At 36.9% G+C, this 17557-nt stretch overlaps 2 protein-coding genes and 1 pseudogene across 2 annotated transcripts; all 3 read left to right on the top strand.

The window, feature by feature from the left end:
- Nucleotides 1-1559: 1559 nt before the first annotated feature.
- On the top strand, nucleotides 1560-2365 carry LOC120131536 (annotated as a pseudogene).
- Nucleotides 2366-4255: 1890 nt separating this feature from the next.
- On the top strand, nucleotides 4256-6270 carry LOC120131504 (high-affinity nitrate transporter 2.1-like). The gene is made up of 3 exons (XM_039148489.1): nucleotides 4256-5124; nucleotides 5216-5331; nucleotides 5452-6270. The coding sequence occupies exons 1-3, from the start codon at nucleotides 4315-4317 to the stop codon at nucleotides 6119-6121; spliced, it is 1596 nt and encodes a 531-aa protein (XP_039004420.1). The 5' UTR covers nucleotides 4256-4314; the 3' UTR covers nucleotides 6122-6270.
- Nucleotides 6271-10838: 4568 nt separating this feature from the next.
- On the top strand, nucleotides 10839-16702 carry LOC120131395 (ABC transporter G family member 3-like). Its single transcript, XM_039148397.1, has 12 exons — nucleotides 10839-11007; nucleotides 11626-12122; nucleotides 12212-12291; nucleotides 12450-12736; nucleotides 12924-13095; nucleotides 13338-13451; nucleotides 13887-14015; nucleotides 14357-14548; nucleotides 15387-15473; nucleotides 15681-15953; nucleotides 16081-16188; nucleotides 16377-16702. The coding sequence occupies exons 2-12, from the start codon at nucleotides 11651-11653 to the stop codon at nucleotides 16626-16628; spliced, it is 2166 nt and encodes a 721-aa protein (XP_039004328.1). The 5' UTR covers nucleotides 10839-11007; nucleotides 11626-11650; the 3' UTR covers nucleotides 16629-16702.
- The last annotated feature ends 855 nt before the right edge of the window (nucleotides 16703-17557 follow it).

Genomic DNA, 17557 nt, shown 5'->3' with positions numbered 1-17557 from the left:
ATGAACCGGGTACCTGTGACCCAAAAATATGGGTATCCGACTTACGAGTACCCTGATGTAATGGGCCGGGACACAAGCTGACTTTTTGATACCCGAAAATTCTAGGTACTCGATTTTGACCAACCCTAACTAACAGAGTGTCACATTCAGATAATGCGACTCTTATTATTGCATTATTATTTTATAACCTAGAGTTGTATTATTTTGATTTTAAACTATGTTTCACGGAGCTCCGATTTATAAGAGTATTTTTATAACTATTATGTATGTCAAACTTGGTATCATTCTGTATGTTTTGAAAATAAAATGAACATGTTTTGACAATCTGGTATTCCCTCATTAGCTAAATATGACACTTCAAGCCCAACCGAGTTTAGAGTGTTACACAAGTACAAAAAGAACCACCATTTTCATGGACATCGAAGGCTCCCACAGCAAACAAGTAAAACCAACAGGATGTCATGATCCTCCATTCTAATTCAGAGAAAGAAAAAATCATGGGATAGCCAAAACCACTTACTCCTTATAGAACCTAGCTGCTGAAAGTAATTCCCAAACTTCTCCCTAGATTCAAGGTTCTCTCAGCCTTTCGAATTAAAGCTTTTCTTCTCTACACTCTTGTATATTCAATTTCAGCTCTTAAAAGATGCAAACAATTCTATGAAGCTACTTTCCTCTTCACGTCCGTCAAATTCCAAAAAAGCTGCAAGGGGGTGAAGAAGGAGCTATATCATATAATTTCTGTCTGCATCAATGGACTATGAGGATTGAGGAGCAAAGAAAAAGGAAAATTCCAGTTTATGCATTTCAGAAATAATGTACCATTTGACTTCAGAACAAGTATCAAATTATTGGCATTATCTTTAATGATGAGAAAATGGAAGTTTAGTTTATTTTATTTTTCTTGAATGAAAAGGGTTTATTCAATTCCATCGAAGTTATTTGCTGACCTGCAAATTGCAAGGTATATGTGAACTTTAGAAGCGTTACCAACACACACAGAAGGAGATCATGAGGTAGGCATATATAATCCCACTTGTTCCAACACACAGCTTGAATGCATACTTATTGGAGATTTGAATTCCAACACACGCATAATTCTAGTTTTGCCGACCTATTAAGTTATATTTAATGTCTACAAACAAAAAGCGTTGTAGTACTGGTTGCACTGTATGTAAAGGTCTAAATTAATCTTCTTACCTAGGCCTCGTAAGCTTCTTCGCTGCTAAATTGGTTAAATATTGGTAGCAGGACCACATACTTCATTAATTTCTTTGAACCTCAGTAATCAACTTTATTAATTTCTTTCTAGCAACTTGGCCCCCATCTCTTCCGTGGCAAACGTTAATGCACTTACCATTAATTATATTACTTGGGTAGTTTAAACAGCTGGTGAACCCTAATACAAAGTCTACTTGATCCTTTGGAAATTCCACGAGACCTCTCCTGTTCACAGCTAGATGCGGCGAAGCGGATTAATATTTTATATACTAATATTTTTTTAAGTTGTTTACTGTTGGGAACCTCCACTAGCTCTTTAAAGTTTAAACAGCTCTTAAATTGCAGCTACCTTCAGTATGGTAAACCTAGTAGCCCGACCCTTTGGCGGTTATGCTTCGGACAAAGCTGCTCAGTTATTTGGCATGAGAGGAAGGCCATGGGTCTTATGGATCCTTCAAACATGTGGAGGTGTTCTCTGTATCTGGCTGGGCCGTGCCAATACACTCCCCATTGCTGTCTTGGCAACGATCCTCTTCTCCGTTGGAGCTCAAGCAGCCTGTGGAGCCACTTTTGGCATCATCCCTTTTATTTCACGACGATCTTTGGGAATCATTTCAGGTCTAACAGCCGCAGGTGGAAACTTCGGGTCCGGATAGACTCAGCTAATATTCTTCTCAACCTCTAGCTTTTCCACAGCAACAGGTCTTACTTGGAAGGGAGCCATGATTGTGGCTTGTACTCTTCCTGTTACTCTGGTTCATTTCCCAAAATGGGGCAGCATGTTCCTTCCACCTTCAAAAGATGTAAACAAGTCAACCGAAGAACATTACTACTCCTCGGAGTGGAACGATGACGAAAAGAAAAGAGGCATGCACTCTGCTAATCTCAAGTTTGCCGAGAACAGCCGGTCCGAGCGCGGAAAGCGTGTGGCCTCAGCATCAACCCCACCCAATACAACACCAATATCCCATTTTAAGCTATACAGTCATCCAATATATTCTTTCTTGTTCAATATTGACGAGGGTTATGCTCTGTTGTGTTCTGAAATCTGAATTAAGCTTTGTTGTTTAGATGAAACTAGATATTATAATATCCATAACAGCCAGGGATTCGGGTTAATGCTGGAAATGAAGAAAATAATCTAAGCGGGAACTGTTTATTGATACGCATCTCAATGCATGATTCCGTGGCATTCCAAATTTTTGTAATTAAGGGACAGTTGACTTGTCGTTCATTGTGAAACACAACTAGAGTTTGCCCATCTATACAAAAGCATAACATATTAAAATAGTAACACATTTCAATTATCTATTCGGTACATTGCGTCACCACAAGTATAAGATTTTCTCAATTATATAGATACGGTGAAAAGCTACAACCGTCACTAAAGTTTAAATAATTTATTGGCTTTATTAAGTTTAAGAAGTCATAAAATTAATTAATTTAAAGAAGGGTTTGTTACCTAGTAAAAAAAATTATGCAAAAACCAAACCATCTTGGTGGTAGAGGAGTTGTTGTTGTTATTATTTGAGGCCTCGGGTTCGCACACTGAGAATAGTTAAGAGTTATCTTTAGACATATATTGTTTTGTATTTACATCAGATTAATCAAAAAAGAGTTAAAAGAAAAATATGAAATAATAAATACGAGTCTCTTTGTCCAACATTTTTTCCATTGAATGAAATTAAAAATTATTTTGTTTATGATAAAAATAATATTTAAATTAAATTATGATTAACATAAATTAAGTGATCTCAATGGTTAAGGGAATAATTGTTATCCTTAGAAATTTCAAATTTGAACACGACGTCTGTATTGAGAGTTATGACTAAAAACAATTGTATTTATTTTATAAAAGATATGTTGTTATAATATTTTATAATTTACACATTGAAAGATACTAATTTTTTTTTAAAAAAAAAACCGACATACCAATTGTCCTAATATGACATATAAGATTATCAATATTCAAGTGATGAATGTTAAAAACTAATTAATTTTTTTATTATAAAATTAATAATATTATTAACCACAATATAACTTTTCAAATGTACGTAAAGTTTAATGACCCTCGACTTCATTTATAAAAAAAAAATCTTAATTGGGACGTGAGATTTTTTTAGTAACATTACTGTAACCAAATTGCATGGGGGTGATTGGTTTCACTTTGGTTATAAAATTACAACTTGTTTGGCCATCTTTAGAAGTTAAATGACGATTCCATTCATATAAAAATCAAGGTAAGGGGATGTCCTCACGTCAGAAAATGATGATTCACCCCTTTTGGTGTCAGCACAGAATAGGATTGAAAACCACAATTTACAGCACCCAAAATTCCAACTTCTTTTGGACGGTACATAATATCTGAAATCGTACTATTACTGAAGAGAATGATGAAAATCTTTCCCCAAATGTCTAATAATATGCAAGAAGCTGTTAACCTTTGCAAATTTTAATCTCATTGTTCTAAAAATATGAAAATATCCTGCATGATTTGTGTGCACAAATATCAGCAATTGTATATTCAGCAAAGGATGTGGGAACTGTCATTCCAGTTGCAAATACTCGTTCAACTCACGGCTCTCTATTTGCTTCAAAACACAGCTCGTGGCGCCTGCTATAATAATTTATTTATATATGGCCTTTCGATACAAAGCAAACGGCAACGAGGATAGCCAAATTCCTCTTTTGGTTTAGATATTACGAGGCTCTGCAAATATTACGTAATACATCGAACCACAGGCTGATAGTCAAACATGTTTACATCAACCACCCAACAGCTACAGAATAGTGGCAACGCTGTTTTATTAGAAAACCCATAAATTTATGATTTTTATACAATTTATGAGCAAGCAAACTGACCCTTTGGCATATACGATAGGACCCTCCCCCCACGTTCAAATCTAGCTGGAATCCCAATGACTAGGAATCTCCAGCCCTAGCTCCCTTAGGGCTTTTACGAAGTCAAAGACTCATTTTCCATTATAAATATACTGGAGTTGGGATCCATTGTTTCACCACAACATAAACATAAAACACTAGTTAGCAAACTTTCCCTTCCTATTGCCAACTTATCTCTTTGAAGAGGCAGAAATGGCTCGCGTTGAAGGATCTCCAGGAAGCTCCATGCATGGAGTCACTGGAAGGGAGCCCGCTTTTGCCCTGTCAGTTGCTTCACCAATGGTCCCAACTGACACAACCGCTCACTTTGACTTGCCTGTGGATTCTGAGCACAAAGCCAAAGTCTTCAAGCTTTTCTCTTTTGCCAACCCTCACATGAGAACCTTTCACTTATCTTGGATCTCCTTCTTCACTTGTTTTATCTCCACCTTTGCTGCTGCACCCCTTGTTCCCATTATTCGTGACAACCTCAATTTAACTAAACAAGACATCGGTAATGCTGGTGTTGCTTCTGTTTCTGGCAGTATATTCTCTAGGCTTGTGATGGGTGCAGTTTGTGACCTACTGGGGCCTCGTTACGGATGCGCGTTTCTGATTATGCTATCTGCTCCAACTGTCTTTTGCATGTCATTTGTTTCGACTGCCGGTGGTTACATTGCGGTCCGGTTCATGATCGGATTCTCGCTCGCAACATTTGTGTCTTGCCAGTATTGGATGAGCACAATGTTTAACAGCAAGATTATCGGTCTTGTCAATGGAACTGCCGCCGGATGGGGTAACATGGGAGGAGGTGCCACTCAACTTCTAATGCCCTTAGTTTACGACATTATTCGACAAGCCGGTGCTACGCCGTACACTGCTTGGAGAATTGCCTTCTTCATACCCGGGTCATTTCACATCATCATGGGCATCTTGGTCCTAACCCTTGGACAAGACTTGCCTGATGGGAACCTTAGCACCTTGCAGAAGAAGGGTGATGTCGCGAAAGATAAATTTTCCAAGGTAAGTTTCTTTTAAACTTTTAATCTTTTCTCAAATGCTCAAAACTCTGATATATCAAATTTTTACTAATAAACTCCTAATCGTTATTCAGGTGTTGTGGTATGCTGTTACAAATTACAGGACCTGGATCTTTGTCCTCCTATATGGCTACTCCATGGGAGTTGAATTGTCCACTGATAATGTTGTTGCCGAGTACTTCTACGATAGGTAAGATGGCATCCCCTCTTTTTTTGAAACGCCAAACGATTAAGGTTCTTAAAGTGATCATCTTCTAACTTGAAATAGGGCTGTTGATGAACTAAACATAATTTTCTATGGTGACAACAGGTTTAATCTCAAACTCCGCACAGCGGGAACTATCGCTGCTACCTTTGGGATGGCAAACCTTCTTGCTCGGCCCTTTGGTGGTTATGCTTCCGACGTAGCAGCTCGATACTTTGGGATGAGGGGCAGGTTATGGGTGTTGTGGATCCTCCAAACCTTTGGAGGTGTTTGCTGTATCTGGCTCGGACGGTCCAATTCACTTCCGATTGCTATCTTATCAATGATTCTTTTCTCCGTTGGAGCTCAGGCAGCATGTGGTGCCACTTTTGGAATTATCCCATTCATATCGCGACGATCGTTGGGGATAATTTCAGGCATGACAGGAGCAGGAGGGAACTTTGGATCAGGATTGACACAGCTAATATTCTTCTCAACTACAAGATTCTCCACAGCACAGGGTCTTACTTGGATGGGAGTCATGATTGTGGCCTGCACCCTTCCTGTGACATTAGTTCACTTCCCACAGTGGGGGAGCATGTTCCTTCCTCCTTCAAAGGATGTGGTAAAGGGCACTGAAGAGAGCTACTATAGTTCTGAATGGAATGAGGATGAGAAGAAGAGAGGGTTGCATCAGGGAAGTCTCAAGTTCGCAGAGAACAGCCGGTCCGAACGCGGCAGGAAGGTTGCATCGGCTCCTACTCCGCCAAATTCCACACCAGAATCAAGGGCATGATATGCACGTTCAACTCAGTATAATCAAGATAAAGCTTATGATATTCTATAATTGTAGTTGTGGAACGCTTTTGTAATGTGTTTTAAGAAAAACAGTTGTCTACCATAAAGATGAAATAGAATGTGATTGCACCCAGGCCATAAGAAATATTCCAGCCAGGTTTTGTTGCAAATGAAGAAGAATGAAGCCGAGTCTTATCTCTGTAGAAAAATCAGATGCTTGTGATCATCATTTGGGTATTTTTTAGGTGTATTATTGGTTGAACTCCTGAATATTAAATCCAGAGGTGGCATCATTCGATAATTGAAATTTAATACAGGAATAAAAGGGAATCTTGAACATTTTTTCTTCCAGAGATCTTGGGGGAGTTGACTTAGCCTTGCCAACTACAGGATAAGATCAAAGAAGAAATATAAATTAGTAAGTATTGACAGTAACATGGCTAAATGAAGTAATGTTGTTAAAATATTGGGAAGCGGATACCCAAAAAATATTTAGAGATTTGGAATCTTTTCTACATTACCCTTTAATCTTGTCATGTTTTTCCGATGTTTTTAACCAAGTCGTTATATTTCTCCGACGATTTTGCATTGAATTTAGTTTATTGACCAAAATAAAAGCACCCCTAATAGTTTGTGATTAATAGGATAATTTATCCTAAAATAAAATATCAGTTTAACAGCCATGTAACATAGTAACATAGAAGTTGATGATGATGTGACTGAAGGATTTGAAGTTAAGAATAGATTTTTAACAATTAGGCTTAAATTTTTAAATTTGAAAAGTTGAGGGACTTGATTCTTGAAAATAAAAGTAAATGGACTAGATTTCAAATATATAAAGAGCAAGGGGACTTGGAGCATATTTTAACCTAAAATGGAAATATTTAAGGCTTTCGGACGTGGACCTTTTTAGGAACACTAATGGGAGCTTGTTGGGCCTAAGATTAAATGCTTATCATAACATCTCAACCTATATGCATGCAGGGAAAGAAATAATGAGGATACGCATCGATATACCCAGCTCAGCTGTATATTCTTTGCGGTCCTTTTCGGCACTTTCTTCTGACATTTTCTTCAGCACAAATCCTTGGCCTTTGCATTCCAAACATATCCCAAAACCATTAAAATCTTCACAGGGTCTCCAAGGAACCCTTCAATTTCAAAGCAAACAAACAGAGGTGAAGGCCGAGGCAAAGCGATATGAGCAAACTAAATGTATTTGAGCAAGTACAAGGCAAACTTTTTGAGGAATATTTTTACTTGCTTAAACCAACATTCCTGAAACATGAAGTACGGACCTCAGTTGCATCAGAGGCTTTAGTTCTCCTAACAAGAAATTAATACTGCTGCACCACCCACAACTGCTGCAGCAATTGCTACTGAAGCAGCCATCGTGTGGATAATTTTTGAGTATGTTCTTGTGATCTCACAGTATTGATCAAGGAAGAGGCTCTATAATCCAGTACACTCTGGACTTTTGGCCACGGATCTCCAAATGTTGCACAATATCAGAAGGAAATATTAGCATAAGCAACCTTACAACCTAACAAGACAGTATCTCATGCATAAATTGCTCAAAGGAGCTTATGTGGCGTCTTTAAGTGTCTGGAAAAAGTCCTTTTAAGTTATATTATTCTGAATATATCAATCAAATCAGTGTAGCTCAAGCAAATTGACAATTTGCCACAATCCATCAATCAAATCATCAACCAGCACAACTCGGTCTCCAACAAGGCAACAACACAGGTAAATCTTTGGAACAACATGAAATGAAAAAAAAGCAGAATGTATAGAGAGTGTTTTCAACAATAAATCAAGCTGCTTGCCAAAGATCATGGAAGCTTTGTAATCAACTCCAAAATGCAGCTTAAAGAACTGAACAGACAGGAAACCAGAGCCCAATTCCCAGTGGAACTGAAACTTGTTTCCATCTTACTCAAAGTATCTAAGCTATTTGTTAAAAGAAGTTGGGGCATATCAAAGGTTAATTAATGGCATCATGTTAACCCTCAATTAAGTTGTTACTAAACATGGCTTTTATGTTCCTTCCAGTTCAAATCTTAATTGTTCATTCATTTGAAGGGCCATAAATTCAATATATATCGGCAACAAGGTTGAAGATGCATAGACAAAACGTGAAACTAGTCCCCAATTTGCAGGACTGGTTGAGATCTCACTCCCACAGAGTTAACGCATCTAAATAATTAAATCTCAACACTAAACACCACCAAACATTAAATCGTTTAAATTTTGACATTAACACCCCTTCTCTACGTTCATTTAACACTGCTCACCTACTGCTAAATGAAGGAGAGTTGCTGTAAGATTTCAACTTTAATTATTTATTTATTTTTTTATCAACTTTAGATGAAAAAGTAACCCAGATATATCAAGCTTTTACGTTGTGCTGGAAATTTGGTTAGCTTTCATTAATGGAGAGTTAAGCTTAAAGACCAACTACATTACATTAAATGCAGGCACGAATGAGAAAATCACCAAGTTTATTTGAAGCTTCAGTTCTATTGCAAAATTGGGTACATAATTGTTCTGCTAGCAGGAGATGCATGTGTTATCGGGATGGACTGACAAATGGCTTGAAAAGTGGAAAAAAAAATATTACACAACCATGGGAATTATTGGTGTTGATGAAGAGGCAGGCAACAGTTAACAATTAACAATTAACACCGGAAGCTAAAGAAGTTTGAGCAACCTGTCCTAAACAAAACCAACAATTTTATTGGCTGATTTATTGTTACTTTCTTTCTTTCGAGATGTATTTTTTTTTACTGTGAAAATGGGGATACTAGTAATTGCGTATTCCATGCTTCATGTAATAAGCTTATAGTAAATAAAATACTGTCACCTTGTTAATTTTAATCAAGTTATTTAATTTAAAAATGAATAACGTGAAAAAAACCAGAAATTTGAAAAATACATAAAGCTGAAATCAAATTCGATTAAAATTGAAAAAACTCTCCAAATTTAGGGTTTTTTATTTGAAGCAACAAATTTTGGTTTGATAGTGTAATAACGGGCATCGTACAGTAAAAAAGGGGGTAGCCAACCCACCTCACCAAATTCATGATCGCATCCTAATGCAACGCTATAGCTATGGCTTATGTATTTATTTTCACCTACTCACCAGCCTATTTAATAACACCACACCACCCTCCTTTGCAAAGGAAACCAAACCACCACCAGGAGACTCGCAAAACGACTCGTCTATCCCTCCAAAATGTCTGTCGCAAATGGTTGCATCGTTTTCGTGTATGTAATTTTGATGTTTTCTTCTTCTTTGGATGTTACCGTGGGCGGTCGCTATATCCCATCTAGTGTTCCCAGCACAATGAGGCCGGCATCCGTTGATTACCTGAAGACTAATCCTCAAGTTCTGCTCAATCACAAGCCCAGGGTTAAGCATAACAAGGATCAATTAAAGGGTTGCATGCCCAAAGGGTTTCGCCCTTCATCTGCTCCAAGCCGCTATGTTAACTATCAAACACTTGGCTCCTCTTGTGCTACAAAACTCCACTAATCCCAAATTTAAAACTTTGCTTCATCATATCATACTTTGGTCGGATCTTGAGAGAAATCATGTAAGTTAATTATGTCATGTATGTATGTATAACAAGAATTCGATTTCTTTTGTTTTCTTGGGAGATGTGTGGGGTACATAATGCCTATGTCTTTGGCCATATATGTGTGAATTGAACATGTTTTTGGGTGTACTAACTTCATTTGTTTTTGCCCAAGTAAGATTAAAGTGCAAAATCCAAGTTTGAACATGGTGGGACAAATTTTTCCATTTTGAATTCTGGGCCTGTCATATATTAAAAGAAAACCAAAAATAACTCTGGGCTGTTCAACTTTGGGGATTTGAGAATGAACAAATCCCTTCAGGGCTTGAACTTTGAGCATTTAAATGTTAAAGCAAATGTTTTTCTTTTTTATTTCAGGAGAAACCCAACCCAATGATTAAGGGACGATGGTCAGCTGTATCAAACAAGTTAAAAGGTGAGCATATGGAATCGATTGCAATGGAATTATGAGAGGACACCACGGTGCTCAAGGCATTTTTAGTTCCTTGAATTACAAGACACTTCAAATTATTAGTACCGTGCACCCTATCCATCATGACATACAGTATGCATAAATATTTTTTTAATAATTTAGATGAATACAAGAAGCAGAAAAGCAAGTAACTAAAATAAAAAAAAGGTGGCAAGAGTTTCATATATGTGACCCACATGTTCTTTGTATTGCTTTTAAGACAGCACTATCTTATCAACCTTACTAGTCAAGAGAAAAAAAAAACACGCCAATGACTTGCTGACATCCAATTCGTCGTCCCGCCAAAAAAACCAAACCAAATTATACAGACAGATTATACAAAACTTATTCATGTTTAGAGTCTCCTTTTATGAAATAAAAAATGGACAAATGAGCATAAACATAACAATAAAAAACAAAAGCGGGGTTCGTTAGCCTTTATATAAAAAAAATTCTTTTTATATATTTATATAAAGAAGACCAATTGATAGTGCATTCCAATTTCCACAGATGCAAGTAGTCATGGAAAACAAGAGACTTCAGAGTTGGAAATGGTGTGATGGCAAAACAAACACCCTGAGTTCTTATCCATAACAAATTAAAGCGAGCCTTGGAAAACAAGAGACTTCAAGTTGACAGAGTGATGACAAATAATGATTAACAAAGCAAAGCAAGAGATATTATATATCTATCCATTTATTTGTTGTACTCCTATAAAACAAAACACAGGCTTCAGCACCAACGTCTTCTCTCTCCAACTCGCTCACTCGCTTCACTCTTTTCCTTTTCCTCTCTCTCTCTCTCATTGAAGTTCTTTTTCTTACTCAAATCCAGGTTTGCTTCGTCCTCTCACTCCCCTTTAGCTTCTGACGCTTTTTAATTTAGTTTGTTTGACATGGAATCTTAACTTGTTTTGTCTGCTCTTGGTTGATTAAGTTACTAAGAAGAGACAAAAAGTTTGAAGCTTTCAGGTTGTTTTTGGGTCGGTTATTTATAACTCAGCATCAGCTTCTTTAACAATTAGTAATTGTGCTAAGGAACGATTGCTTCTGTTCACAGTTTTGGTTTTTCTGAAGTTGATAGAGTTATGGGTTCCCTTCAGTAAGTAAAAAGTTCTGTTTTTGGAGCAATTTCCAGCCTTTTTTTTGTCAATGAAATGGAGTACTGGGTTGTTTGAATGCTATCGAATGTGTGACCGATGCTCTGGTATTTTTCTTTTGCATCCTGGCAAATAGATTACGTTTGATGTGGATTGGTGTGTTGTTTGTAATAAAGATATTGGGCTTTTCTTGGTTTTGTATTTATTCTTCATTGATTGTGTTCCATTTCATTTATTATCTTCATAAAAGTTGAACTTCCTGATTTTGTTTGAAAGGATATAGACAATCCTTTGTTTTTTTTATTCCGCCATAATGAATACAGTTCATTGGTAATTTCCATTTTTTTCATCAGAACATCTGGAAAGCAGGAGTAATAAATGGAAGAAATACAGTCTCAATCAGACAATTACAGATCCTCCTCCTCTTCAGCCAGTAGTCCTGCAAATAGGGTGCCTGCATTTAACTTTTTCTATTTGCGAAAGCCTGGTGCGCTTGGACAACCTATCTCATTCGAGGATTCACCCGAGTGGGAGGATACAGATGTTGATGCCAGGGTAGAGGAAGGAGGCGACTCCATCAATGCTGCAACCACTCCCGTCTCACCTTCTCTCTCAAAGCTCAATAGTGGGTCCTTGCCTTCGCCGTACCTGCCAGAGGGTGCAGCTGCTGGAAGAAAAATTGCTGGTGCATCAGTTGCATGGAAAGACTTGACTGTTACTATAAAGGGGAAAAGGAAATATTCTGATAATGTTGTGAAGAGTTCAAATGGTTATGCACTGCCTGGTACAATGACTGTAATCATGGGTCCTGCAAAATCTGGGAAATCCACACTCTTGAGGGCTATTGCAGGTCTTTTAGCATGTCTCTTATGTTTTCTACTCATTTAATAATGATTTTTAGACGTTTAAGATTAAAATGATGTTTTCTCTCGATTTTAGGAAGGTTACCTCTTGTGGCTAAAATGTATGGCGAGATATTTGTAAATGGGACGAAAATGCACATGCCTTATGGTTCATATGTGAGTTTTACCTGCATTTTTATAGAGGGTGAAATATTTAAATGTTATTTTCGATGCTTCCTATGGTTCTTAGGTTGATAGTGGCAATTCTTTGCTGGTAAAAGGTATGTATTCTCTTTCAAGGATGGTTTTTTTGACTTTGAAAATCCAATCTGCAGGGATTTGTTGATATAGAAACCACTCTAATTGGCTCACTTACTGTCCGGGAGTATCTATACTACTCTGCTTTGCTCCAACTTCCTGGTTTTTTCTGTCAGAAAAAGAGTGTTGTAGAGGAAGCCATCCATGCCATGTCATTGGGTGACTTTGCAAACAAACTGATCGGCGGTCATTGTTATATGAAAGGGCTTCCTAGCGGTGAAAGAAGGCGTGTTGCCATTGCTCGGGAACTTGTGATGAGGCCACATATCTTATTTATAGATGAGCCTCTTTATCATCTTGATAGGTAGCCTATTAATTAATTTAGTTTTCTTACTTCAACTCTTAACCGTGTTTTATTTTTCTTAGTTCTTACTGCTTATCTCTTACATGCTCTAGAATGCTTACTTGCTGATTGGTGTGTCATCTACGTTCCATAGAATCAAGACTGTCTACGATGTTACAGCTAAATTTTTGTATTTTGTTTTATTCAGTGTCTCTGCCCTTTTGATGATGGTAACTCTGAAGAAACTTACAAGCACAGGATGTACTCTCATTTTCACTCTTAATCAGAGCAGTACAGAAGTTTTTGGTCTCTTTGATCGTATCTGTCTGCTTTCAAATGGAAACACCCTGTTTTTTGGGGAAACATTAGCTTGCTTGCAGGTAATTAGTAATATGAATATAATTATTTTTGTTAATCCTTTTTTTGATGTTCTATTTTTAGTGACTTCATTATGTTGGCATCATTTGATAAGGGTGAAAAAAGGGTCTATCTAAAGATAACATGGAGCAAGTAAAATAAGAGAGAATAAATTTATAAAGATTGAAATTTATTTTCTTTCAATTTTTCATATGATCATCTTTTCTGCTTCTGGTGATTCTAATTCATCTCTCTTTTCTTGAAGCACTTCTCAAATGCTGGATTCCCTTGCCCAATAATGCAAAGTCCTTCAGATCACTTTCTACGTGCCATAAATACTGATTTTGACAGGATCATTGCTACGTGCAAAAATTGGCAGGTATCGAATGATTCTCATTCTATATATTGTAGTTCAAAGCCTTAATTTTAATGATACTTACAAGTTACAGCAAGGAAAACCTCAAAAATAAGAGTAAGGAAAAAGCCTTGAACTTGAGTCGGATCTCAAAAGTTGTCAGTTATTGTTCGCTAAATGTAAATCAAGATGATCCAAAATGCTCATGTGAAGTGTATCATATCATTTTGTACGACTATTGTATATTTGGTATTACCATGAACTGCTTCATTTTTGGGTGCACCTCTTTTATCTTTTAAGTTAGAAAAATAGTCAGTACCGAGTTTGATTCCACCAAAATAAAAGCCTTATCGATCTTAACTGTTTCTATAGTTTAGTAACATACATTGAAATGGCTTCCTCTTTATTGTTTCTAGTTTTGTGTAATTTACTTATATATGAACTGCTACATTGTGACAGGATGACAATGGGGAATTCTCATCTGTGAACATGGATACTTCTGTTGCAATATGTACTCTTGAGGCAACATATAAATCATCATCTGATGCCGCTGCAGTTGAAACAATGATACAGAGACTAACAGAGAAGGTACAATATGTAGTCTTATTTGTCTTGACGCTGAACACTTTACTATTTCTTTGCCTCGACTAACAGAAAGCTTTAATTACATGTATGGCTGGTTCATATTCGCCAGATTGTTAGATTTGAAACTAATACAGCTGCTCCCAATAGTAATCTTTGGTTATGCATTAGTAGGAACAATTCAATATACATGTCTACAAATTAAAGGTGCTAGCAGATAATAGGGAAGCTGGCTGATATATATTTACGACGCACCTTAGCATTTTTTCATGCATGACTTCCTCAAGTATTATGGTAATTATTAGTCAGCCTTGGTAGTTTTTATTCACTTCAGTTGCTTTCTACAGGAAGGGACACTTCTGAAAAGCAAGGGCAAAGCTGGAAATGCCACACGAATTGTAGTATTGGCTTGGAGATCATTACTAATTATGTCAAGGGAGTGGAAATACTACTGGCTTCGTCTTATTCTTTATATGCTTCTTGCATTATGTATTGGAACTATATTTTCTGGCTTGGGGCATTCTTTGTCCTCAGTTGCGGTGAGTAAATCGTTTGCTCATGATTAAAAGTATATGGTCTTATGTTTTGTTCATGCAGGAAAGGATCAAACATTGGGAGGGGGCAAATTACTTAACTTAAAAGTACAAGAACCTATTAAGTATTTAAACTCGTTCTTTTTTTGGGGGGGGGTGGGGTTGGGGGCAAGGTTAACTTGTCTAATATTTAAATTTACTGGTACCTAAATTGCCATTAGACCAAAAATTTGGGCTCCTCCCACTCATGCTTTGTTCTGCCGCTGTGTTCATGATTAAAAAAGCTTTTATACAGGATGCACGTATCTATAGTTATTATAGTTGCATCTTGTTTATTGTCTATAGGATATTTCTTCTTGCTGTTATAGGATATTTCTTCTTACTTTGCTATAGGCTTTTAAGTAAGTGGCTTATACTTTTGATCTGCATGGTTCGACTTCTGCTACTTTCTTCTGTGAACTTGGAATTTTCTCAAGTAACTTAAATGATTTTTAAACTATCATTCTTCTGGTACCAGACATTTTTGTCGATTGACTTCATCCATTGATGAACCAATAGTAGCAGACATGCATTGGATGGGCATGTTTGTAGCAAATTAGAGTAGGAACCTTTTGTGATAAGCAAATAGAAAATGTAGTTTTTGATATGCAGTAGTTCATCATGATGATTCATGTCCTTCCTCTTTGATGAATGGATGACTGCTTACTCTGATATTCTTTTTAAAGTTTGACATTTTGGATTTGTATTATGAAATTGATTATCTTATTATTATCATTTGAAAAGAGTAACTGATTCACATATGAAGCATGGGTGCATTTCTTACTTTAATCTCTTCTTATTGCAGATGAGAGTCACTGCAATTTTTGTATTTGTATCGTTTACTTCACTTTTAAGCATTGCTGGAGTACCTGCGCTAATGAAAGAAATCAAGGTGATCCTTCTCTTTATCACCTTGTCTTTTTTGGCTTGAATATAATGGCTATTTGAAGTTCTGGACCAAGAAGCTGCTCTCCAATTGGAATACCCCATCTCCTATCTTAACCAAAAAATTGAGTTCCTAACCAAATTTTGAAGTTGCATGATCGGTTGCTTTCCTCTCTTTTTTCATCCTGAAATTGTGCTTTTTTTTTTTTGGCAGATATATGTAAGTGAGGAGTCAAACCAGCATTCAGGAGCTTTAGTCTTTCTGTTTGGGCAACTACTCTCAAGCATTCCCTTCCTATTCCTCATCTCAATATCATCAAGTCTCATCATCTATTTCTTTATAGGATTACGAGATGAATTTGGTTTGTTGATGTACTTTGTGCTGAATTTCTTTATGTGCCTCTTAGTAAATGAAGGGTTATTGCTGGCTGTTGCTTCTTTGTGGAAAAATATTTTCCCGAGTGTCTTAACGCTTGTAACCATAAATGTGAGTTTTCACAATTTGAAAGACTATAAATCTTTGTACAATTTCATAAATATTTTTGTTTCCAGTCTTGAGCTTTTACTAAGCCTTTGCTTTGCCAATCTTGTGATCAAAATGCATCATGATTCAGGTGTTACTGATGCTTGCAGCGGGCTATTTCAGAATCCGAGATGAGTTGCCTAGAACCGTGTGGACATATCCGTTGTCATACATAGCTTTCCACACTTACTCTATCCAGGTGTGTGCGTGTTTATAGCATTAGTTTGTTTATTCTTTACCAAAAACCACATAGCATCTTGTTATTTTCTTTACATCAAAATACATTTGCTCATATTCGGATTCTGTACGCATCAGAGAATCCATTCTAGGCAACCTTATCATTTCTGAAAGAATCTTTAAAACTCGTGACCCGTGTTTCTGCTTTAGGGGCTTTTGGAGAACGAGTATCTAGGAATGAATTTTTCCATTGGACAGTTGAGGATAATATCGGGTTTTCAAGCACTCCATAGTGCTTACGATATCTCTCCTAGCAGTAACTCCAAGTGGGAGAATTTGCTGGTATTGTTCTTCATGGCAGTTGGATATAGAATTCTTGTGTTCGTTTTGCTACATTTTCATGCAAGGAAAAATCTATCCCTACATAGAATTTGCGAGTGTAGTTGCGATTCGACGACCTGAGATGAATGGAAGTGAAGTGGTGCTACCATTTTTGGCAGTCATTCAAATGGTATAATATTGTCTTTTCATTGTCCGATCCAATGTGACCGTTCAGAAATTGATCATACTTTGATGCATCATTCATTAGCGCATGAAATTTTTGGAATGCTCGATGAATCCAATTCTTTGGTTTTAATCACCTTATTTTCTTGTTCGTCTCTTTTGCTCCCTTTCCCATGTATTCGAAAAATCCACAAAAGCATATATATATCTTAAATCTACCTTTTGATGGAGTCTGCTTCCAGTCACGTGGGCTACTGTGCTGCATGAATGCCATAATATAGGTGCACTTACAGATGAAATAAGTTTTATTGTTTGTTTTTTGGGAGGGAAAGAGCTACCCATACAATAACAGTGAATGACGAGTTTCCTTGAAAGAGACTTGGTGGAATTCGAGACAACCTTAGTAGGCTTTTAAAGCAGAAATACGGTTTAAAAGAAGGAATGTTGCTGCCTATGCTTGGATAACAACACGTCAGTTGCGATGTTGTAGCATGTAAGTCCTCAAAGACTAATTGTAAGTTGCTGCCTATGCTTGGATGACAACACGTCAGTTGCAATGTTGAAGCAGAAAAAAAGGATATTTGAGACCCTTTTCCATTAGAGAAAATCACACTAAACAACAACTGTAACTCATCAGTTTCATAAGCCACGATTCTCCCTGCTTACTGCAGCCACAAAAGATTTTGTGTGCGAAAGATATTCATTAAAACAAGCGAGTTCATTTTATAGAGCCATCGAAGAAAAAAAGAGAGAAGAACTTGCATAAGCTGATTCCTGAACTTGTCTTTCCCGTATTTTGTACTTTTGTTTTCGATTAACATGGTAGCAACAGTACGAAAGCTGTCAACAAGGTGAAGGCTGTTAAAGTGCTTTATGTGCATGCATTG

Source organism: Hibiscus syriacus, unplaced genomic scaffold, assembly GCF_006381635.1.
Source record: "Hibiscus syriacus cultivar Baekdansim isolate YM2019G1 unplaced genomic scaffold, ASM638163v2 tig00110556_pilon, whole genome shotgun sequence".
Classification (NCBI taxonomy): domain Eukaryota; kingdom Viridiplantae; phylum Streptophyta; class Magnoliopsida; order Malvales; family Malvaceae; genus Hibiscus; species Hibiscus syriacus.
The sequence above is the reverse complement of the archived record's forward strand: the minus strand, read 5'-3'. Positions and strand labels throughout refer to the sequence as shown.